General features: G+C 37.0%; 1 protein-coding gene across 1 annotated transcript in view; it reads left to right on the top strand.

Annotated features, from left to right (window-relative positions):
* Positions 1 to 3,301: 3,301 nt before the first annotated feature.
* The window catches only part of Sptlc3 (serine palmitoyltransferase long chain base subunit 3), a 148,627-nt gene continuing 125,943 nt past the window's right edge, over positions 3,302 to 25,985 (top strand). The window contains exons 1-2 of the mRNA XM_063248687.1: positions 3,302 to 3,496; positions 3,621 to 3,788. Of these exons, the coding sequence (XP_063104757.1) occupies positions 3,669 to 3,788 (120 nt within the window). The 5' untranslated portion in view covers positions 3,302 to 3,496; positions 3,621 to 3,668. The remainder of the gene's footprint in view (positions 3,497 to 3,620; positions 3,789 to 25,985) is intronic.

Raw genomic sequence — 25,985 nt, 5'->3', positions numbered from 1 at the left:
TTCCCATTGACCCTCCACATAATAGGCATCTGGCCTTGTTCATATTCTGTTCCTTCTATGCAGAGAGTCTGGGAATAGCATACCAGTAGTGGCTCAATCTCCAGGTCAGTACTTGCATTTACACATAACAAATGGGTCAGTCTGTCCTTCATGGGTTTGTGCCCTGACAGTGCCTTGTCTTCCTGCATGTTATGTTGTAGGTTTTATTTGGCTCCTTCTTCCCAAAGAACTCTGTTTCATCATAGTTGAACACATTAAGCAATGTATCTTTCTGTCTTCATGAATTCCAAAAATTCTTTGTTGTAGGCATCTACAGAAGACTTGTCAGAACTAGAATCCTCACTACGTCTTATCACACTGTGAATCCCACCTGAATTGTGGAATTTATCAAACCACCCTCCACTGGCTTTCAGTTTATCATTTGTTCAGTTTATCATTTGTTAGAGGGGCTTCTCCTGCAGTAAATCACTATGCAGTCTCCTGGCTTTTTCACATATTCCAGCTTCTTCACTAATGCTATCACCTGCTAACTGTTCCTCATTCAACCACACTAACAAAAGCTTTCCACATTGCAGGCCCTCATGTCCTTTGCTTGGTTAACCTCATGACCATGACTCCCTTTGGCATCTTTGTATTTCCAAATAGTCGATTTTTCTGTTTTGTACTCCAAAGTCAGACCAGTCACATTAATATCATGCTCATGGTTTTCTACAATTTCCTTCTTCAGTTCAATGGTGATTTTCTTCAAAACCTTTTTACCATTCTCGCTCTGCACTTTCTTGTTATCTTCATTTTTGCTCTATATGTTCTTTTTAATTTCACTACTGCTTTGCACATTTTGGTTACTTCATTACAGCTTTGCTCAAATTTATTTAATCATTCAGAGACACAAAATCTTGCTCAATATTTAGTTTGTGTTTTTGCATTATCTCCATGTGTAAATTTAAAGCTATATCACACTTGAATAGATATCTACATTTACTTTTTTTAAAAAGCTGTCCTGATAAACATACTAGCAGTACATTTATCATATAGTTATGTTAAGATGATCTCATTCACACAAAGCATACATTCCAATATGGCAATAGAAATGTAAAATAGAAAATATTCAAGAATAAGAGCATGTAGTTGGTATTGCCTCAAAGTGTCTATGTGGTTACCTAACTTGGCATCTAAGATTAGGGGAAAAAGGTGAAACAGATTTTTACTGTGTCTTGAGATGTTCTCTTTACAGATGGTTTTGTTCCCTTGAAAGAAGAAAATAAAAATGAGAAAGAGAAGAAAGAGGTGTTGGAGGAAAAGAAAAAGAAGAAACATAAAGAATGAAAGGAAAAGAGAATGAAAAAGTAAAGGAGAAAGAAAAGAAACAAAAATAGCTTTAGAGGTTGGAGAGGTGATTCAGTCCCAGAGCCAAAAATAATATTTATGTTTCTGTGCAGAATAATAGAGCTCAGTTAAAAGAATACAATGTTTTCAACTTATCTAAGTAAGGCAAGGGAGTGAAAACAACAGTAATCAGTTCTCCCTCCCAATAATGTCTAAGCCTAGAAAGAAATAATCTAAAAAGAATGTAGCTCCCAATATCTAAGTAACAACCATGGACAGAGAGACCAGTGAAAAGTTTGTTCTGTCCGATGACAGAGATTGAGAGAGATGTAAAAATATTCTGAGCTATTAAGTCCATCTTTTCATACGGCCCGTGAAGTTGTCTTATTCTTCTACCACTCTCTGGAATGGGAAAAAATGGGGACCCTCACATGAAAATCATGGCTGGGAAAGCATTTTGATAATGTCTTTTGAAAGCCACATCATTTTGTAGGAGAAACAAACCCAACAGAAGAACTTAGAACCAGGAAATGAGGCTCTGACAATAGGCACTATTTCTTTTTTTTCTTTGTTTGCCTGCCTGCTTGTTTGTGTCTGATGATCCAATAAATTGTCTGATATCAAAAAATATGTTACTTCAGGGTAGAGGCAGAAGAGGTAGCCATAAAGGGTTATGGCTGGCCAACAACTGTGTATGAAAAGACACACTCACAAGAGAAAAGCAAAATAAATTTATTTTATCATAGAACATGGGACCCTTCCAATTAAAGACCCAAAGACCCAGGGCAAACTATATATTTTTATACTACATGTTTTCTGTTGTGCAGGGAAACTTGGTGAAACTGGTATGTTTAGATTCTTCATCTTGCAGCAGGACTTTTTTCCAGATAAGGGTCAGGACTCCTCCTAAAATGGGAGTCTTATGACCTACTTCAGACAAGGTAAATCTGAGACGTTCTTTATGGTTATCTCTAAAACAAAACAAAACAAAAACTGGGGAAGAATAGAATAGATGTTCAGGCTTTATGTCTCACTTTGGGAAAAAGGGATTTTAGTGTCTGTGGCCTCCCTTGGGGTAACAGCAAGAGCACAAAAGCAGGAGGCAGGTGGATAGGAGAAGGTAAAAGAGGAGCTTTAGGTTAGTTTCCATTACTTTGGAGTGTCATTCCTTTAAGCCCCATCACAAAGATAATGTAAATGGTTAACATTCCCTAATAAATCATGCCATCGGAAATGTTCACAAGAAGAAACAAGCCTCTGATGATCTGTGCATGGAGGGAACAAGAATTAATGAGTAAACCAGAAGTGTTCTACGACTGAGACACCACAGTGAATTATCTTCCTCACCATGCCTACGTCAGCAGACCCACACTGCAGTACTGTTTCCAAAACTATCGTGTCTCATTTTAATGAAAGAAAAACTGAGACGTAACAGGGTAAGTGGCTCTTCCAAGTTTAGGTGATAACGACAATGCATTTATGATGAGAAATTAAATACATTGCCCCCTCATTTTTCTGTCCTACTCTAAGTCTTGGTGGGGTAGAATTCCTTTCATGTCATTGCTTTTATATATTGGATGGGTCTGTATATTTAAATGTGCTTGGTAAACAATACATAAAGCTTACCATTTTAATATCTTTTCAGAGTACAGTTCAGCAGCATTAAGTACATTTACGTTGTTGTGCAAGGCCCCTCACAATAACTTTTTCTTCCACTCCAACTGAAATTCTGTTCTCATTAAACAGTAACTTTCCATTCCTTTGCTCCTCTAGCTCCTGGCAATCATTTCTGCATGTTCTTGTGCAGCAAAAAGAAATCATGACATTTAGACTGGATTAACAACCAACAACTATAATTATGTGAAGGGGGAATTAGGAGACTAAGGGAGAGAGACCTATTTGGAACCAGCTGTGCAGTACTTACAAGATTCTGGGAGTGTGATCTGTGTGTGTGTGTGTGTGTGTGTGTGTGTGTGTGTGTGTGTGTGTGTGTGTCTTTAAAAGATTCTCCACCTCCCGGCCCTCCTCCTTACAGTCTGTCACCTTGTTTCACTGCCCCAGGTTTCCTCAGTCTGCCAGAGGAGCTAGCAAAGCCAACTGCCTTTGTCATTTGGGAAGTAGGCTTGTTGCCATGGAATCCACGTTCTGAGAAAGGTTGGGGAGCATAAAGGTAACCATTTGTTTACACTGCAGCTTTTCTTTTGGAAAAGCCTGACTGACAGGATTCCTTTAAGAGCTCAGCCCCAAAGTGATTTATCTCTCATCACTTTACCTACTTAAAAACCAAAACTCAGGGACACCTTGTGGAAGGAACATCTGTTGGGCTCCGTCCCTTCCTACAAATGTCTAATCCTGGAGGTTATACCATGGGCAATGGGACTCTCCGCAACCACCAGAAGCAGAGCTGCACCTCTCAAGATGAAAAGCACACGAGTAACGGAGCAGTGAAGGAAGAAGCACAGGTAAGACACGCTCTCCCCCTCCTTGCTCAGGAAGCCCTGAACCTGCCAGTGCTTCCTGGTGAAGTTGTCTGAGGCAGTCCCTACTTAAAGTCCTCTTGAGGAAGTGCTTTATGCTTTTTGAATCCTCCCTTCAACTACTATGTAGATGTGCTGAGCTAAAAAGTTTAAGTGTGGAGAAAAGAGAAAAATTCTTTTCTGTAGAAGAGAAGACACAGGCGGATTTAGATTCTGTAAATCACAGACTTACCTCCCGGACTTTCGTTTTCTTTCAAGCCATTGGGGGCAGGATTGTAAAGGCTTAAACACAAACACAGCAGCTAAGTTTCAGTCCCTCAAGAGACCCCTTTGTGATGCTTTGAAAAGAAAAAGAGGAAGTGAAAATTAATTTTTCTAAGATGATGTGATGTAGGTGGCATTTTTTCCAGGCTACATATGAAACGCCTCAGCAGTTGAACGGCGAGTTCTTTTCAGTGTTCAATGAAGCGTTGTCATCACTCAAACCTTGATTGGAGGCTGGGTTTTTAAAAAAAATTGATATCACAGCCATTGCTTTCTAAAACACTCCAGAAAATATGACTCACTGTGACACTGTGCACAGAAATTCAACCGGCATATTTAATGCAGACGTATAGTCTCCTCCTCCCATTTTACACTTTCTTTTTCTATTATTACCCTGTAACTAAGTTATTTTAGACAATGTACTTAGAAGGAGAAAGAAATCAAGAAGTCACTGAAAGAAGGAACCTGAGTGTGTGAGGGTCTTGTAGGAAGTCAGTTCTCTACTTTCCACACTGCCCTGTGCTCTGCTCTGAACAGCAGGCAGAAAGTCACCTTCTGGGCCAAACCTGAGCAGCCCACCAGGTAGTCTCACTTTGGGGAAATGAGCAGCTCTGCAGGACCCCTGCAATCTTCCTGCACTCTGTGGTCTTCGGGAGTCACCATCCAGCCAGGAAAATGTCAGACTGCTCCAAAACTAAGGCACTCACAGGACTACCTCACTCAGGGAACCGAAGTGGTGTGTCCTGTAGCAGAGAAAGGAGGTGCTCTGGAGCCTGTTCACACATCTGTAAACAGCTGTGATCGCCAAAATATATCCCCCCAACCTATTCATTGTTAAGCTGGTCTCCACTGGGATCACTGCCCCAGCTGTTCCTTGCCCCGAAATGTCTATATCTCTCTGGCCACTCACTTACTCACTTTCTGGATCATTCTGACCCTTAGAGATTTCATTAGAGTTGACACACATTTAGTTTGTTTTCCCTTTTCTTTACCTTGATTTGTGACCACATTCTTGTATTTAAGATTAGAGTCTCAGATATGGGGTTATTACACTCCCCAGTAAGGACAGAACCTAAGATCCTAAAGGTTTGTTACTAAGTGCTCCTCCAAAAATCTAGTATCCTTAGACATCAGGGCTCTCTTGCCTAGCAGCAGCCAAGTCTAAGAACCACTGTTGTCTTCTTGACAACTCTTTCAGAAGGGCCTTCCAGAGCTAGTGGGCTAAGACATATTTAGGTGTCACTAAGTTGAAATTGGCTTCCTCTCAGAGCCTCAATTATGACTTAAAAAATATTTTCCAGAAAAAATAAACCCTGCTGAGATCAGAGTGTCACAGAGCACACAAAGGCCTGTTTCTCCCTCTGATGTGAATGAATCCTCAGCCCCAGTTTTAACAAGCTAGGTCTCAACCACAAACCTTGCCTGTTGCCCATAGCAATCCATAAAAGCCTGCAGACATCTGAGGTCTTCTAAAAATTTTCTGCCAGACCTCATGTCCTATGACCACTGGTTAGAACCCTACCCCCTTCTGCCAAGACTCCCTCACCCTTTTTTGTCCTGCTTAGTCACAACCCCAGAGAGATACTAGTTATCTCTTTTATATTTTGGAGGACACTGTAAAGACGCTGCTGCCAAAGGGTTTCCCAGCATGATAAACAATACAAAAATCACTGTTAGCAATTGCTTGGGAATCCTCCTCCCTGTGACCCAAGGGAGTTAAGTTTTGAATACCCTGACTCTGCCCAGGACCTTTCCATTCTGGAAACTTTCTGGAGTTGGTTTCTCAAGCTTTTTGAAGGTTAACAATATTGCATAGGTCTCTCTCTCTCTCTCTCTCTCTCTCTCTCTCTCTCTCTCTCTCTCTCTCTCTCTCTATCTCATGTACCACTAGGATGCAATAGAGCTGGTGTTCATCACTTGTTTACTTCTCATATGTCATGCTACCTCTTGCTTCTAATAAAACACTGGAGGGTTCCTTCTCCCTCTTCATGAGCAAATGCACACAGAAGACAGAAGAGTTCTTAAAATCCTTAATCTACAAACATGATATTCCTGTCCTGTTGACTTCCTCAGGCCCACATAATTAATTTATAATTATTATTTACATAATTTCTTTTTAATTCACATGAATTACTTCTGGTCTGGCAGCAAATTTTTATTAAGAAAGCCTAAACCCTGTGAGGCAAACCTTATGCCTTCATTATTCTTAAGTCTGTGTGCCTTCAATAGTCATTTGAAATAGGACACGATATCCATTTCTTCCTGTCAAAATGGTCCTTAATGGTACAGAAAAAAATAGGTGGTGAGGTTTTCCCTGCTCATTCCTTTCCTGGAAAACAAAAGTCCAGAGGTCAGATGCATTCTAATGCAATGTTTGTGGAGTTACCTTGTAGAGGGTAGTAGGTCCTTCTAGCTAGTTGGTTTTCCTGTTATTTATTCATTAATCCTTTCACAAATTCTTATGAATATGTTATCCTTGGTGCACATGAAAATAAGTAAGACATTTATAGTTCAGTTATTAAGAAGAAACCTATAATAAAATTAAAACAAAAGCTTTAAAAGTAAATGATACGCAAAGATAAAAGCTGTCACAAATTTCAGGAGTATAATAGATATAGAAGTCATAAAAGAGGAGAAAAATAGCATCTGTGAACATTCTGCTACCTGAACATGTTACATGGAAGTCTCCTATACCTGTGCAATGGCCCAGTGAGGTGGCAGGGTGATGTTACTTACAGAGCTGAAGAAACTAAGTCACTAAGGAACATTAGCAGAACCAATGGAAACACAGCCAGGATTTGGATCTAAATTCATGTAGCTCTCAAGACAGTTCCTTTTTCTACACTCTCTAGGAAACCACACTTAGAAGGTCAGTGACAGATTTATGGAACCTGGAAGAGTCAGATTAAATCCTAAAGCACTGGAAATGACAAGGCAAATAAGGGGTTGATTTTTGGGAGCCTAATAAAGAAAAGAGGGGAAAGAAGCTTCAGATATGAAAGTAGGCAATGCTAGTGCAAAGGTATGGAAACAATCATAAGGCACTCCAGGAAGGAGAAAGGAAATTAGATTGTGAAGCACATAGGTCTTGGAGCCATTGAGAACTAAATTCAGCAAGGCTTCGTGGGGAAGGAGAAAGTAAGAGATAAATCATTTGGCTGGATTGATCAGCAGGTTCTGGGTGAAGGGAAAGGACTCAGATTGTTGTGGGAATGCTTTGTAGCTCTAGGAACATGTCAGCTAAGCTTCCTACCGACCCCTCCTTATCATATCCTCCACAAGTCTTCAGAATCTGGTGCCTCTCTGCTTCCATTATGGACAAATCTCTTCCAGAGTCTGAAAGTGTGATTTATAGGTTCATTGTCCACAATAGTATCTGCCTGATAAGCCTTGGGGAAGCTACTATCTATAAGGCTCAATGGGCAGTGCACTGACTTAAGCAGAGGTTCATAGTCTCACCAAATATTAGAATTCAGAAACTCAAAGACTTTTGGAGACTCCTTTCATCTTACTTTAACAACCATTCTATGAGGTCTTTTATTTCATGATTCCCATTTCCTGCAAACAATCTTTAGTGTGGTATCTTTTCTATGAGCTCTCTGAGAAGACCCCATCTTTTAATAGGAAAGAGCTTTAATAAGAAACTGAAAGGTAATGGTATGAGACTTTATCTTGAGATGCAAAGATCAGGCCTGTACTCAACAAACAGGAAAGGATTCCATGTCAAGCAGCTGGGGCATAAAGGGTACACTGTGATGAAGAGAATCAGAGTAGTCCAAAGATTTCTATTTTTATATTGGTTCTTATTGTAAAACATTTCTGTGAGTCAGGTACTATAATCTGGTGATGGAAACATTCTCCCTCCATTTATAAGGAGCTCAGAGTCCCAAAATTCAAAGACAAAAAGTAATAACTATTGAATCGTTTAGGATTTCTATAGGCCAATAATTCAGCCAGATCTTGGCAGAAATGATTATTCTCCATTCTGTGTGGTATTTGCTGCAGGTAAATTTGCCTGAGTATGTTAGCCAGTTTTCTGTTACTATAATGAAATATCTGAACTAGTTCATGTTAAAAAGAAAAAGAGATTTATTTAGTTACAGTTCTGGAAGATTGAGGGCATAACACCAGCATAAATTCAGCTGTGATGAGTACTTTGTAGCACATGATACCCCAAAGGTGGACCTAAATTTATGTAACTGTCAAGCTACATGAATGTGTGTGGAAGAAATCACGTTACCAGACAGGAAGCCAGAATGACACCAATGTCCCATGATGCCTTCTGCAGAAATACCTTTAGTGGATCTAAAGACCTCCCACTAGGCCTCATCTTCTAAAAGTTCCATATTTTCTTCCAACTCAGCATAGCTTACAACACATGACCCCAGAGGGATCAAACTCAAACCATACCCAAACCATGCCTCTGAGTATCCCAGATATGCAGTGCATAGGACCTTGGCTTTGGTTCTTGTCCAAGGCACGTTGTATCTTCTTTGATATCCCCTGTATGTGGTCTCTTATCCTGCAGAGTAGTCCAAGCTTCCCTACAGGTCTGTCTTCCAAAGAGTGACAATAGAAACTGGAAAGTGTCTCACACCAGAAGAAACTTTTGCTGTGTTCTATTGTAGAAGCCAATCACAGTTCAGCTTAAATGCAAAGGGAGGAGAAATAAATTCCAGTTCTCATTAAAGAAGGGATAGGAAGGATAGCTGCACCCCTCTTTGGAAATAGCAGCTGAAATATATAGACAGTGCTTGGGAAAACAGAGGAGAGAGCATCTATCCCAGACTGGGAAAGCTGAGAGGTCACTGCAGAATAAAATCTGACCTAATTCCAGAAAGCAGGATTGCCAAGAACACAGGCACAGAAAGGCACTCCATAGAGGAAAAATCCCTTAGAAACATACAAAGCATCTGATTATTAAGAGACAATGGAAGATGTGCTGATGGAATTCAGTTTAAGATAATGGAGAAAACCAGGTAATAGGGCTTCAGAGTCAGTGGGAGTACATTGTAAAATGCCTTCATCTTAGTTTATGTGCTCCCAAATAACAGACTCAGAAAAGAATTCAAGTGTGAGAAATTATTGAAGTAAATCCAAGAGGCACAATGGAAGAAGGGTGAAGTGCAGAGGAAAGGTAACAGACACATCTGCCAACAGGTTATCACCATGGCAACTGGGGCTCAGATTTGCTGAAGACCTGTGGGAGGTGATGGAGAACAATCCTCAAAGTTTTGTCAACTGAGGCCAAGAAAACTGAAATGTGTATCTACCAACTCCTTTTCATTATCTGTTAAGTGATACTCCTACAGACATTAACCACACAATAGCTTTCTCCTTCCCAAAACATGGATTGAATATACTCCAGTAGCCAGAAGGAGCCTTCAAATTATCTACAAAGATTTGTGGTAAGAAATCATCAGAATTCATGTAGCTTTGGCTGTACTACCAAGCATGTCTTCTAGAACCATATATCTGTTTGAGTGACAGAGGTTTGAGAAAAGAACAGGCAGGAATTGTGTGACATTTCTGTCACGGCTTACAGATTAGCTCTGGCCTAGTAAGATAAGAATCACAAAAAACTGGGTTATCAACAATGTACACAAAGTTTATACACTGAGCATGGCAAAGAAATATATCTAGGTGGGATATCATTTGACTCTTTTGCCCTCAAACAAAATGGTAAAACCTAGAAAATTTAACAATATAACAAAGTAGAACTCTATATGGCAAAAGATATCATAAAGTATGATGAATAAAAAATGAGTAGGAAATGTAACTAAAATAAAAGCACCTTTAAATTAAAACTAGAAATATGAAGGATCTAGGAATAGATTTAAGAAATAAAGGAAAAATTAATATTAAAATGTTATTGAGGAGCAAAAGAAAACTAGAAAAAGTAGAAATGCACACAACATGCATGCTTATGGAAGGCTCTAGATAAAATATGGCAATTCTGTTTATGACAATTTCAAATTTTTTTCCTAATTTGAAAATTTGAATTTATCTTCACAAATGACACCAGACTGTTACATACCAGAGCTTCCAATATGCAACAGTGTCCATTCATAGACATCGTATCAATGCACTGGCCACTTCCATGGTTAAACAACGCTTGAGTTAAAGAAAATAGACACCACGGTCATTCTGAGTCACCTGGATTCAAACTTAGCTCCAGTTTTATCTCAAGAGATAAACTCCCTGGCACTTAGTTTGGCTAGCTGCTTCTAGCTTTCTGAAGTTTTCTGCAGGGCACATGGTCTCCCTGTATAAGCAATTCACTTAGATACAGTATTTTCTGGTAAAACTCATATGTCTCGTAGACATGTTTTGGGTATTTCCCATTGAGAAATAGGATCTACCTCTACTTTCCTTGAATCTCAGACCTAATGATTTACTCGGCCAGTAAAATATGACAAAGGGACAATCTGGGATTTCCAAAATTTAGTTACAAGAAGCCTTGAAATCTGAACCCAGTTCTCCCAGAACAGTCACTCTTGGAACTCAGCAAACTTGGAGATCATCCCAGTGGCCAAGTAGAAGAAAAACAAATATCCTCAGTGGGCACCAAGCAGAGAGGCAGCACCAGCTTGGCAAATGGGCTACTCAGGTGCTTTCCAAGTGAATCTCTAGTGCTGGGGTTTGTGCTCTACTGCTACTGCAAATCCCTGCTAATCTTAGTACAGATTACAGATTTCTTTTTTTTTCTTCCTGAGCAAACAATGATTGTTGTTTTATAGTTGGCAATGGTTTATTAAGCAGCAGCAATAGAAACTGAACACACAGATACCATATTTCTTTAAAATGCCTAGAAAACATACTTTGCAATTTTTTCTTCATAGTCTTTTTCAATGCTTACATTTACATTTTGAGGGAAGAGTTTGTTTTGGCCATCCATTTGTTTTCAATTTCTGATAAAGACACCTTTCCCAAGGTTGTAAATGTTTGTTAAACTTTGTTTTAAATTTTAAGTTTTGTTAAATTTTTTGTTTTATACTGTTTTGTGTAGCACAGAAGTGCATGCTGAAGTTTTTAATCTGGGGACAAATGTAAGATAAATACAATGAATCAAGATGGAACAAAGCATAATCATTTGAACACTGCCAAACCCAAAGCATAATTAGTCAACATAGAGAAGCTTTGTCCATGAAGAAAAATCTGGCTCAAAGGAAAGTGTATGTTTAAGCATTTCATTAATTAAAAGAACATGCCTTTAAGTATGTTCAGCATCTAACATTCATAAATTAATTTTATCTGTTTATAAATTTTCCAAAATTTCTTTTCTCTTTGAAATACTCCTAGAGATAGATTGATACTAATCTAATTGCTTGCAAAAATCAACTACATTTATTTTGAAATACACATGACCTTTTTCATTAGAGTAGATTTTCTCATAAATATTTAGGGAAAATGGCACAGATAATGTGTTTTGCCTTTCTTTAGATTTATTCTGTGCTTTTAAAAAGAAATAATATCCCTCCATATTGCACTTTCCTGAATTGTAATATTAAGTTGAGTTGGGATATGCAAATTGCAGGAATGTTTACGATCAACTCCATAAACTAAATTTCATTAACACATCTTGTTATCAAATACTAGATCCCAGTGTACTCATAAAAAAAGTTATATCCTTTGTCATTGCATCACATGTCATTTCTCGGTGATATATACCGTATTTCTACAGTGATATGTACCGTATTGTACATATGTACGTATGTACCATATTGGCGAAATCCCATTTCTCAGACTTTGTAAGAACTGACATGCAAAAGTTTCACTAGATGATGCATTACATTAAGCCCAGTCATCATTATTCCCTAAATCTGGTCTAATGGGGCCTTCAAAAGTTGCCATTGAACAAGGCTACGTGCAAGCTTCAAACATCTTCCTACCTGTGAGTTGTATATGAATGCTCTTTCTTTACCATGGTGTTGTCAGAGTTTTGGAGGTCAAGGGTCTTTTTCAGAAGCTGAAAGACATTTTCTACAGAAAAATGAGTATGTCCACAGTCACAAAATTTTCTATGTAGAAACTTTATATTCTGTGATTTTCCAGGCTTCTCAGGCTATGACTTTCAGCTCTGAAATTTTTGTGCAAATTAGGCTAATTCTAAACTCCATAAAAACAAGCAAAACATGCTTAAGAGAAGACAGTGAAGGAGTCACAAATTGATCCACCAAGCAAAGAACCACATAAACAATTTAAGGAAAAAGCCCTGGATGTGTGATATATTAATTTAAAAATTCTATTACAATTTGCAACTCATAATAAAATCATTATTCTTTTACTATAAAGTTTTTTCATATCCTCTCTTAAAATTTTGATAAAACTGAACTTCACATACAGATATTTAAGTAATAGCTTTTCATATTTCAGTTTCTCTTGTGATTTCCAAGGGAACTGTGAACAATTTAAAGAGAAATGATATGGCTTAGGCATGACACAGAAAAGACAGAATCCCAGGTCTACCTCTTACTAGTTATACCATATTGGGTGTAGTTTCATGTCTCTGATCTAACTCTCACACGGCTGTCATGAAGATTAAATGAAATAAAATATGTAACATTCCCAATAAGTTACAAATATATAGTATGTGCTTAACAAATTATAGCTATTATCTATTAATGTAGATTTTTCTTAACAGTTTCTGTTCTTTGCTCCTCCTCATTTCTTTTTTTATTTTAAAGAGAATAAAACAAAAGAGGACAGAATAAATTAGATAAGAACAGAACAATGTAAACAACACAGCACTTCACAACAAGACAACCAGATATTAACAGTAGCTACTATAATGTCTCTTTCTTTGAAGTAGTTGAGCATACCTTCATACACAATAATATCAAACATAATAAAACAGTATAACACCATTCATAGGGATGAAAGTATTACAGGACATTCAAAGCCAAATAACAGAAAATGAACAATGTCTTCTTTAATATCTCATTTTCCATAAAAAAATTGTTTATACTATCATACATATTAAAATCCAGTAAGGTACAACATGATGCAATCAATGCAAGTAGAAGAACAAAAGCATGGTAGGACTTCAAAGCAAGATGATGTTAAATCAGCAATGGCTGCCATAATGCCTTGTTTTCATCAAAGTAGCTGTTCATACCATCACAGGTAATAAAATCAAACAAAACAGAATAAAAGCATTCCAGTCAAAGAATGAAAACATTGTAAGGTTTCAAATCAATATAATAGGGAACCATGATTACCATAAAATCTTATGTACTCTTACTATTCCTTACACTAGGGAGACTATCTGTATTTATACATGTGAGACTGATTTATTTTACTTGTGAGGATGGTCTCAAGTTGCATCCATTTATTTATAAATATCTCAATGTGATCACTCCTTATAGCTGAGTAGTATTCCATTGTATAAAAATACCACAACTTTTTTATCCATTCCTCAGTTGATGGGCACTTAGTTTGTTTCCAACACCTGGCTATTATAAACTGTGCTGCTATAAACATGGCTGCACATATAGCACTGTGGTATGATGTTTTCAGTTCTTCTTGGAATATGCATAGAAGTGGAATAGCTGGGTCAAATGGGACTTCCAATCCCAGATTTTTGAGGAATCTCCAGACTGACCTTCACAGTGGTTGCACCACTCTACACTCCCACCAACAGTGCGGAAGAGTTCCCTTTTCCCCATAACCTCTAGAGCATTTGTTGTTGGTAGTTTTCTTTATCTTGGCCATTCTTTCTGGAGTGAGATGGAATGTCAGTATTGTTTTAATTTGCATTTCCCTAATGACTAATGATGCTGAACATTTTTTCATGTATTTATTTGCCATTTGTATTTCTTCATCTGAGAAGTGTGTATTCATCTCAGATGCCCATTTTTGGATTGGGTCTTTGAATTTCGAGGGTCTGATTTTTTTAATTCTTTATGTGTTCTTGACAGAAGTCCTTTGTCTGAGGAACAATTGATTAAGATTTTTTCTCAATTTGTGGGTTCTCTTTTCACTATGCTGGAGATTTCTTTCAACATGCAGAAATTCTTTAAGAAGACGTGATCCCTGTTATTGATTCTGGGAAGTATTTCCCATGTGGTTTGATTCTTGTTCATGATTCTCTACCACTACCTACCCCTATGTATTCAACATTTTTACCTATTTTGTCTTCCAGCAGATTTCAGCATAAGTGCCTGCCTTGCAAGTGTGTGGTTGTGAGTTCGATCCCCAATACCGATAAAAAAAAAAAAGATCTTTGATCCATTTAGGCTTTAGTAGTACATGGTGATAAGCATGAGTCTACTTTTAATTTTTGGCATATGGAGAGCCAATTTTTCCAGCATCATTTATTAAAGAGACTATCATCTTTCCAGTGAATGTGTTTGTTCTCCTTATCAAAGATAAGGTGACTGAATGTGTTTGTACTTGTAGTTGTATCTTCTAATCTATTCCATTGATCTTCAGGTCTGTTTTTAGTCCAGTACCATGTTGATTTTATTATAGTAGCTTTGTAGTATAATTTCAAATCAGGGATTGTGATGCCTCCTGCCTTGCCTTTGTTGCTTAGAATTGCCTTTACTATTCTAAGTTTCTTCTGGTTCCAGATGAATTTTAGGAGTGATTTCTCTAGTTCTATGAGGTATGCTAGTGGTATTTTGATTGGGGTTGCATTGAATCTGTATAACAATTTTGGGAGAATGGCCATTTTCACAATATTTATTCTTCCTATCCATGAACAAGGGAAGTCTTTCCATTTACTGAGGTGCTCTTTGATTTCTTTATTCTAGGTATTATAATTTTCCCTGTATAGATCTTTTACTTTTTCATTAGATTAATTCCTAAGTAGTTCAGTTTTTGGATGCTATTGTGAAGAGTGTGGTGTCTCATTTCTCTCTCAGTGATTTTGTTGTTAGTGTATAGGGATTTTATTGATTTTTGAGTATTGACTTTGTATCCAGCTACATTATTGAATTTATTTATTATATCTAGGAGTCTTTCAATGGAGTTTGGGGGTCTTCTATGTAGAGTATCATGGCATCCTCAAATAATGGTAATTTAACTTCCTCTCTTTTCCTATCTTTACTCCTTTTATTTCTCTCTCTTGTCTAATTGCCATGGCTAGTATTACCAGTACTATGTTAAACAGGAGCAGTGATAATGGACATTCCCATCTTGTGTCTGATTTTAAGCTAAATGTTTCAGTTTTTGGCCATTTAATATGATGTTAGCTGTTGGTTTGTCATAGATGGCCTTTATCGTATTGAAGTAAAGACCATCTATTCCAATCCTCTGTAAGGTTCTTATCATGAATGAGTGTTGGACCTTATCAAAAGCTTTTTTCTGCATCTATAGAAATGATCAAGTGATTCTTATTTTTTGCTCTATTGATATTGTGGGTTATATTTATTGATTCATGTATGTTGAACCATCCCTGCATGCCTGGGATGAATCCCACTTGGTCATGGTGTATAATCTTCTTTATGATTTGCTACAACCTGTTTGCCAATATTTTACTGAGAAGTTTTGTATCTATGCTCACTAGGGAAATTGGCCTGTAATTCTCTTTTTTAGTAGGGCCTTTCTCAGGTTTTGATATTAGAGTAATATTTGCTTCCAGGAATGACTTAGGAAGAATTGCTTCCCTTTCAATTTCATTTAAGAGTTTTCTTCCTCATTTCTTGACCTATAAACAATGGAATACCCAAGGCCCAGTCTTTGTATATCTACTTTCTTCTGTGTGTCTCTCATGAAATACCACATCACTAAATAATCAGTGTATCTATTTTTTAAAAAGCACATTGAAGGCATTTTTGACTGCCTACTTGATCTTTCCACTTGGATGATCAAAAAGTCACTTAAATTTAGCATGTACAAAACTGATTCCTTGGCACTCTTCCCTCTATCCCCAGACTTGCTGCCCTAACAGTCTCACCCATCTTATTACATAGAAATTCTACCCTTCTTGTGGCTCAAACCATAAGCTTTGGAGTCTTTGGTAACTTTTTTTTCTTTTACTCTATGTATTCCCTTCTATATGTCAGGAAACCATGATCCTCCCCTCACAGCACACCCAAAATCTGACATGTCTTACCATCCTCTCAGAAGCTCCTCTGCTCTGTTACATCAGTTCTCACCTGGAGTGTTGTTCAAACCCATCTCTTTCTCTATGTAGTTATCTATTTCTGAGTAATAAACCAGCCCAACACACAGTGACATGAGATGGCAGCCATTTCCTTGTATTCATAGATTCTGCTGGTCAGGAGTTCAGAAACTGCACATAGAGATAGTTCTTCCCCATTCCATGATATCTTGGACCCCAGGTGGGATGCCTCAATTGGCAGATGTGGGAGAGGTGGCTGAGGGAATCCACCTCCAAGTCAGTTTCCTCATTCCCAGGTCTGGCACCTGGATTGTGATGGCTGATGGATAGAACAAATAGAGTATGTGGACAGGATCGAAGCCAGCATAAACAAGCCTACTATGATCAGAAAGAAGGGAGGACTCCTCCTTCCAGTGGGAAGAGCATCATGAACAGAATTCATGGAATGAATTTCCATTCTCCCACTCCCATTCTTCTACTATTTGCAAACCTGTTTTCAGCACAGAGACCCCTGATCCTCTTGAAATGAAATCCAGTGATGTCACTCTTCTGCCCAAGCCTTTTCCATGTTGCCCACTTCGCTCAGAATGAAAGCTAAAGTTCTCCCAATAACCATAAGGCCCCTGGGCCTGGTTGTCTCTGGCTTATCTCTTGCCACATCCTGCGAAGCTCCCGGTTCCTTATTCTGGCTTCTCAAATTCTCCTGTATTTATACTTCTTCCTCCCTCTAGCTTTTTAGAATTCAGTAATGCCTCCTCTTCACTCCCTTCAAGTCTTGACACAAATAAAACCTCTGAGAGTCTCAGGCTCACAATCCTTCCTAAAATTTCAAGAAATAAAATAAAATTGTACCTTGGCTATTTAATAATTTTCCTTAGCATTTAGCACCATGCATGCAGAGTCAGAGATACGCACCCATACAGACATACATACATTCATTTCCAATCGGTCATCTGCCTCCACTTCCAGATTATGAGCTTTATGTGGACAGGGATTTCCCACTTGTTTCCTGATGCATCCCTAACACCTATACCAGAGCTTATATGTGGTAAGTGTAAGTATTCAATAAAATCTGTAAAATGAATGAAAACAGTCTAGTTTTACTCATCCTTGTTGCATCTTATTTTGTTATTTCTATTTGTTATCCTAGTTCTTTAAAGGACTCTAAAAGCCCTGCTGACATAATGCACAGGTATCTCTATAAGCTTCAAAGTATATAATTTCTTATTAATTAGTTCGCAGCATTTCTAACCTTTGTTGGGAAGATAGCTACAAACTACTACTCTCTTTGAAAAAATCACTAAATCATTTTGTGTGTCCACGTAGATCATATTTCTAAATTGATGTTCAAGTAGTAGGTATAATATAACCCAAGCATGGAGGCAGGCAGCAGGCTTTAAACAAATGGAACTTTTTTTAGAGAAACTGAAAATAGAAATCAAATACTGTTCATTCCAGTGATTCTTACTACTTCTTAGTAGGAGATGAAATATATCTAGATTAGAGAGAACAATGGCTAATCCTTAGGGTGTATGGGCTTGTCATCAGGTCCTAATAAAGCTCCACATTGTCAATGTCTAAGAAAAGTTAGTCCAATCTGTTTTCCCACCAGTGACTCTATATGTAAGATAAAGCTTTTACACTGGACTACACACTCAAAACTTCACAGATACTAACTTATTTGGCCCTTGGCCAGTGTTTCAAGGTTAAAACACTACTGCCAGATTTTCTAGCTAACAAAACTAAATTAAACCAAAATTATTTACCTAATTAATTGTGCAGGCCACTTCTAGAGTCTATGTTTTTTACTCTGGATAAAATATATTTCCCTCCAAGGTATCTTGGTGAAAGTTTGCAAGCTTACAAAAAAGTAAAAGAATTCTTCAGGAAATACTCATATATCTACCATTTATATTCTATAATTAATGCTTTTCTGCATTTTATCATGTCTACCCATCTATCTCTCTCTCTATCCACCCATCAATCCATATGTCTTATATGTTTCAAAGCTATAAAATGTATACACTTCACTAAACTTTCAGCATGCTTACCATTAACTAGACTTAATATTGGTCCATAGTTTTTTTTAATTTGAGGTAAAATTTGCATGCTTCAAAATGCACAGATCTGAATTATCGTTAAACGGATGTTTATTTGCAAATGTCTATTACTTTTATTGATTATGTTTTCACACGATTGGCTTGACTGTAGGTCTTCTAAAACTTCCTTAACTTTGAAAGATTTAACTTCTACTAAAAGAACTGACTTAATATATAAATAAGCATCAGTTTAGATAAATGTAGTCCTTGCCAGAGAGCTACCAAATAGAGAAACTTCTCTGTTGTATTCCTATAACTCAAAAGGGAGTTATTTTTGTCTTTGTATAATCCATCTAGGGAGAACTTTTTCTTTAGCATTTAGCACCGTCTGTACACATGCACACAGCGTCAGAGTTTATAAATTTTACACCATTCCTTGTCTTTCTACACATAAGGAAATGAGTTTCAGTAAGGCTATAACCAGCCTCAAGCTCACACGGGTGTGATGTCCCCAGTCTTGGTTTTTTCTTACAGGTTCCTATTGTTTTGGAGCCTTAGCATGTTTAAGCAAAGCCCAATGGTGAAAATAGCCTGATGACATTTAACTCAATACCTGCAATTGGTAGTCTCAGTTTCAAAACTCATATCACAAAATTGCATTAGTTGCAAACAAAAGCATCTCCTTTGCTAGTTAAGAGCCACATGTAGAAAACTGCCTTTTCTTCTAGACTTAGGACATCAAATCAAAAAAACTAACAATAATTAGAGCTGATGATTGATACATGAAAACCTTCTATTGGTTTGCTCTGTTTAAATATTGTTAATCTGCACAACAGGATCAGATTTCACATATAAAGAGCTATGGTTTGAAAGGATCAGATAATGACCCACATTGCTAGCAAGTAGTAGAACCAGGATTTGTTTCCTTCCAAAATCACGTATCCAGTCCCAACGCCCTTTGGCATGCTGCCCCAGCAACTTGAGTCATCACATAAATGATTCAGTAAGGCTTCCCTTTCATATGTTCTGTGCTTGAATAGCCACTCTACTTTGGTAGGTAAGTCTTTGACCTGGAGTAAACCATTTAATTTTTCCGTATCTCGGGTTCTCTATCTGAAAAAGGAGATAATACAAATGTCTACTTGCTAGAGCTTTTGAGAGAATTAAATAAGTTAGTACAGGCAAATATCAGAACAGTGCTGGACACCGAGAAAATTCCTCATAAATTTTTCTGTTATTAAGGTTGGCCTTTGTAGGAATCTGTCTTATTTTTATCTCCATCTTTTCTTTAGCAAAATATGACCAAAATATGAGAAGAGGCATATTGGTCTACTGAAGACCTTAACACAAACTGTCAAAAATACTTGAATAAAATACTGGTAACTTTTCAAATAAAAACAAACTGAACATTAAGGCATAAACACAGGTATACTAGAAATGCACTGATGAAGTCAGGGTGACAGGTAGATCGTGTGGGAGCCACATCCATTTCTGTTCTTGCCATTGACTACTTTCATATACACAGCCTCATTTCCAACAGTCAACTCTTGTTCCCATTGTCTAAAGATTTTTTCTGGTCATTTGGAGACTGATCTACCCTAATTTGAAAAAGATCAGAAATGCCAGAGAATGAACACCCTCAACAGCAGCCTCCAATCGCTGACTAGTAGGAGCTAGATGATAAATAACCCAGAAAGGAGAACCCTCAGTTGTGTCCTACAATTTCCCATCATCAGACCCATTGGGAGTGAACGCCAGTTGCCTGCACTGGTACCTGAGAGCACACCATTTACTGTATTCCTTCTTTAGCTATCCCATTCCTTCTCCTCTGTCAGTGCTTCCTGAAATCACCTTCCAAATAAACTTGCATTTGGATCCCCTTACACATTTGGGTCCACTTCTAGATAAACAAAAACAAAGATGATGATTCTTTTAAAAACATAACCAATTTTTACTTTTTTTAACCTTCAACATCTTCCACAATGTTCCCTATATCAATGCAACACATCCAGGATCTTACGGGAACCTCAGTGGTCCAGTGAGTGATCTGAGGCTGGGCATTACATGCAATGAGTGTTACTCATCTGTTTTGGGGATGAGAAAAGTGGAGCTCAGAAAAACAATGATGTCACAGTCATCAGGACAATGATGACAGAGAAAGATAACAATTCTAAGCACACTGACACTAAGCTCTAGGCTCTTAAAGGATTGGCTGCAATAGCCATTAGCAAGCCTGGACTTAGTGCATATAGGTCTATCAACTCTCCTTCCAAGAAAAATCTGAGCCCCTTCATTAGTTTAGTTCAGCGCACACGCACACATAGACACATAATACCATTTTAACTGTTATCCTTGCTCTAAAAACAAATTTTGAAGATTCGTTGTATGTAAATTTGAAAAATTCTATGTAATTCTAAGTGCTTGAAGAATAATGTCAATATCTACCTGAGGTTTTCCTAGTAACACAGCAAAGAGATTTCATGTAATGCATCAGTAGCCAGATTTCCTAAAAATCTCTCTTCAAATAGTCGCCTTTTTCTTTGCATCTTTAGGTCATATAAGGAGTAGATTTATTAGAATTGCATACTGTGTCTCAAGCTCATTTTTAAATACATGACACAATAACTCTTGCTTCCAGACCTGGTTAGAGCACATAAGGTCATTCACTTCTCTGCTCCTTTGCTGAGCTTCCTCAAGCCAATGACATCAGTGGCATGATGGGTTCCCTTGGGTTTTTGCACCATGATATATTTTTCCGCAACCTACTTTGATAGATACTCCTAAAGAAAACTGATTCCAAAGTTTCTCAAGCATTAGAATGATACATGCAGGGAAAAAATCTCACATCAAAGAAAACCATGTTATCTGATTTTCTTAAGTATTGCAGACACTTCTTAACTGAACCTGAAGTTTTACTTATAAAGTGTGAAAGCTCATAGGGCTGACCAAGTATTTCATCCCAGTACAACATGAGCTAGGGTTTCACAGACCTGTAAGATTTAAAGAAATGTGTGAATTGTAGTGGGCCAACTTCTTCCTCATTTTGCTAAGATTTAAAAGATTATAATAGCCTGTTATCTGCTATACCCATCATTCATACATCCACAACAGAAATGACATATCAAACTCAAAAGACAGTGCCCACATAATGTCTAATTAAGCGATAGTCCCTAAGAAAGATATATGTGTATATAAACTTCTGCATATGCATGTATGTATAATGTATATATGTAAATGTATGCATATATATCATTTTCTAATTTTACTACATACTTGTGAAAATTTCAGCCATTTAGATCCATAAGCCAGCATTTGAGAATGGTCCAAACAATCTACAAAAGGATACAAAGGTAAAAGTGGACTATTTTTCCCCACTGGTTTTATAGTTTGTCAAGCCCTAGACAAAAATCTTCCATAGTTACTAGTTCCTACTTCCTTTAAAACTGAATCCTTGTGTTTCCGAGTCCTACCAGAATCTAAAAGGGACACACAACCTTGGAACACTCCTATCTCTTTATTGCTAATGAAGCTATTTGGTTTTATTGCTAAATATGAAGCAACTGAGACTCCCGCAGGCACATCAATTGCCCAAGAACTCAAAATGGCTCATCCCGAGCAAAACAAGCCTCTGCCTATGGGCAGTTTCTAACACCTTCACACCATACTTTGGCATCAAGGAACCAAAAACAAATTCCATAGGAATCTTTTGATTTTTTTTTTTTTTTAGCTCATAGGAAACATTTAATGCACCCAGGAAAATTCCACAAGTGATGGTGGTGTGTGGGAGCTTATAACAGGAGAGTCTGGCCTTTCTCTAAAGGATCGTGCTTCTCACTGATTAATTCTGAGCCAGACTACAGAGTCAAGTGTCTACAGACTCAATGTGATACTCAGAAATAAAATTTATTCACATGATTCCTAAGTATTTCATCTTTGAGGATACTATTGTGCGGGGTGTGGATTCCCTGATTTCTCTCTCAGTGAATTTTTGTTTGTGTAGAGGAATGCTACTGATTTTTGAGTGCTGGTTTTGTATCCAGCTATATTGCTGAATTGGGCTATTAATTCTAGGAGCCTTTTGATGGAGTTTTGCCATCTTCTATGTAGAGTATTGTATCATCTGCAAATAATGATAATTTAAATTCTTCCTTTTCTATTCTTATTCCTTTTATTTCTCCCTCTTGTCTAATTGCTCTGGCTAACATTTCCAGAACTATGTTGAATAGTAGTGGTGATAGTAAACATCCTTGTTTTATTCCTGATTTCAGAATAAAATCCTTCAATTTTTGTCCATTTACTATGATGTTGGGTGTTGGTTTGTCATAGATGGCTTTTGTCAGATTGAGATAGAGACCATTATAATTATAATAATTATAATAATTATAATATTATAATTTTTGTAGGATTTTATCCTGAATGAATCTTGGACTTTATCAGAATCTTTTTCTGCATTTAGTGAGATGATCATGTGATTTTTGTCTTTGATTCTGTTAAGATGGTATATTAGGTTTACTGATTTATATATGTTGAACTATCCCTACAAAGGAAATAAAAGATCTGTACACTGAAAATTACAGCACCTTGGAAAAAAGATCAAAGAGGTTATCAAAAAATGTAAAAATATCCCTTACTCATGGATAGGAAGAACAAACATTGTGAAAATGGCTATACTCCCAAAACTGTTTATACCCATCAAATGCAATCCAAATCAAAATATCATTGGCATATCCCACAGATATAGAGAAAACATCCCTAAAATTTATTTGGAAATAGAAGAGACCTAGAATAGCAAAGGTAATCCTGGGCAGCAAAGACAAGAAGCATCTCAGACGCTGACTTGAAATTATACTGCAAAGTTACTGTGATAAAATTGGCAAGGTACTGGCAAAAAAAAAAAAAGACGTGGGGACCAATGGAACAGATTTGAAGATGCAGACACAACTCCAAACACAGTCACCTTGTCTTTGACAAAGATAATATCTTTAATAAATGGCACCAGAAAAACTGTTTTTTTACATGCTGAAGTCTAAAACTAGACACATTTATCACCACACACTAAACTACAGTCAAAATGGATCAAAGACCTAAATATTAAAATAGAAACACTAAATCTATTGGAAGACAAAGAAGGTAAAAACCTAGAAGACATAGGCAGAAGGTATGCAGAGATCATGTACAAAAAGTGAACTCCTTGGGAAGTACTTAAAAGAATGGGAAGTACTAAAAATCTCATCTTAGTCAAATGTCTCTTCCCATCAAATGAAATTATTAAGCAAATGAAAAGAAAACCCACATAGAGGGAAAAAAGTTTAGCCAACTGTCCCTCAGACAAAGGATTCCTATCTATAACATCTACAGAATTTTAAAAATTTATATTTATTGATTTGTGTATGTTGAACTATCCTTACAAAGGAAATAAAAGATCTATACATTGAAAATTACAGCACTCTGGAAAAAAAGATCAAAGAGGTTATCAAAAAATGGAAAATTCAAAGACCCAATCCAAATTGGGCATCTGAGATGAGTACACACTTTTCAGATGAAGAATTACAAATGCCAAGTAAATATGTGAAAAAATGTTCAGCATCATTGGCCATTTGAGAAATGCAAATTAAAACAACACTGAGATTCCATCTCACCTAAGAAAGAATGGCCAAGATCAAGAAATCAACCAATAACAAATACTGGCTGGACTGCTGGGATAAAGGAACCCTTCTCCATTGTTGGTGGGCATGTAGACTGGTACAATTACTATGGAAATCAGTGTGAAACCCTAGGAAATCAGTGAGAAATCCTAGTTTCTCAAAAAACACTAGGGTTAGAGGTTCCATTTGACCCAACTATTCCTCTTCTGGGTATGTTTCCAAAAGAATTAAAAACATTATACCACAGCAATATATATGTGCCCATATTTATAACTGCACAATTTGGAATGGCCAGATCTTGGAAATAACCCAAATGCCCATCAACTGAGGAATGGATAGAAAAAATGTGGTATTTTTATACAATGGAATATTACTCAGTCATAAAGAATGATAAACTTGAGGCTTTTATAGGTAAATGGATGCAACTAGAGACCACACTTATAAGTGAAATAAATCAAATCCACATGTTTAAGCATCATCTATTCTCCCTCATGTAAGAAACTAAAAGAGTAAATAAATTGCTATTTATCTGCAATAAATATTAAGAAAGAGAAAGCAACTGCTCACAAGGAAAGAATAACTGGGATGGGGAAAGGAGAAATGAAGGAAGAGAAAATAATATATATATATATATGTATATATATATGTATGTATGTATAAACATACAGGATAGCTAACATAATTATACTACTAATTTCTTTTAGTTCATTGAAAAGATCGATCAGTACTTACACTGATTAATTTTACACACCTTTGTCTTGCAAGCTTAGCAACTACTTTGAAGACAATACACAGTGTATACTAACCATTGTTAATTTCATATTATCCTGTTTTGAAACACTATATCAGTGTTTTTACTTTTTTTTACTCTTTTATCTTTAAAATAAAAAATATTTCACATAAAAATCTAAAAAGTGACTTAATGGCTGAAATGAATGCATAATTGGCATTAGTTTCCTTTTTAGTATAATATCAATCTTTTTACCCTAGTCATATCACTAATGCCCTGCATCTAGCCATTATCTGGCTCAAAATCATAATGATTACAAATGCCCCATTTACCAAGCAGGGGTGCAGGTAGAAACTAGTCAAGGTAGCCTTGCTTTGGGAGAGATTCCTTTTTTTTCAATCTTATATGCCACATGATGACAAAAGTTTAATAATTCTAGCTATGACCATGGATATGGCCAGATCTTTTGGAGCCAAAGAAATGAATACCATGATGTTATATTCCTTGCAAATTTGTTGTTTGGCTATGTTTATTTTTTATGACATCAAAAGTTTTCATGGAGAATAAAATAGCATACTGCTTCTTACGCAGATAAAAGATCTTATCCAAGAAATCTGTATGCATTCAATTTTGTGGTATGCCTTCAAGGACATATTCTGTCTTCAAAAGATAAACCAGATTGTATGAACTAAGCAGTAAAAAGAGAGAGAGAAATAAGGGGAATAAGTATAACCAAGTGCCAATTTCTAATAAACACACAAAGAGCACAACAATCAAATCCTTATCAAGTTTCTCTCTTGCTGGGTCAGGATGATTTTTGCTTCTACAAGCCATCAAATAACAGGCCCTGTTTAACCTCAAGATATGGGAGGTTTAGGGTGGAAGCCAAGTATCATAGATAAGCATCAAAGAGGTGCAAGAAGAAATTGGTTTATTTTGATTCAAAGAGAAAAACCTTCGCTGTAATCCAAGGCAAGCCTACTGAATGTAGACAGATGTCTCCTGGAACATTCTAGGGGCCCACCCTTTTAATAACTCATCCATGAGTCACTAGCTGCCTAGAACCATGAAGCAATGACCCAGCACACACCATGCTGTGATGTTCAAAACACCTCTTTCTGTTCATTCGTGTGCAGTTTAGGAGATCCCTTCTTCGTGATTCTTGGTCAAAGGTCAAAATTCCAAAATGAGCAAGTTTGCACCACTGAGTTTTATTTCAGAGTGAGTGTGAAAGATTTTACACAATGACACCCTCCACGAATCATTAATAATCACTAAATATGAAGTCACCCTGATTATCCTTTCGCCACATCATCCTCCAAGGGTACTTTGGAAACTACATGTCTGATCAGGCCATCTGCAGCTTCCCTCATTAAAATCGAGGCAACAGTCCTTAACTAGATTGATGTATCTTGTATAAACCTTCACAGCCTA

This window comes from Cavia porcellus, unplaced genomic scaffold, assembly GCF_034190915.1.
Source record: "Cavia porcellus strain 051 isolate PalLab524CR breed Dunkin Hartley unplaced genomic scaffold, mCavPor4.1 scaffold_5, whole genome shotgun sequence".
NCBI classification, from domain to species: domain Eukaryota; kingdom Metazoa; phylum Chordata; class Mammalia; order Rodentia; family Caviidae; genus Cavia; species Cavia porcellus.
This window is presented reverse-complemented; position numbering and strand designations above follow the sequence as displayed.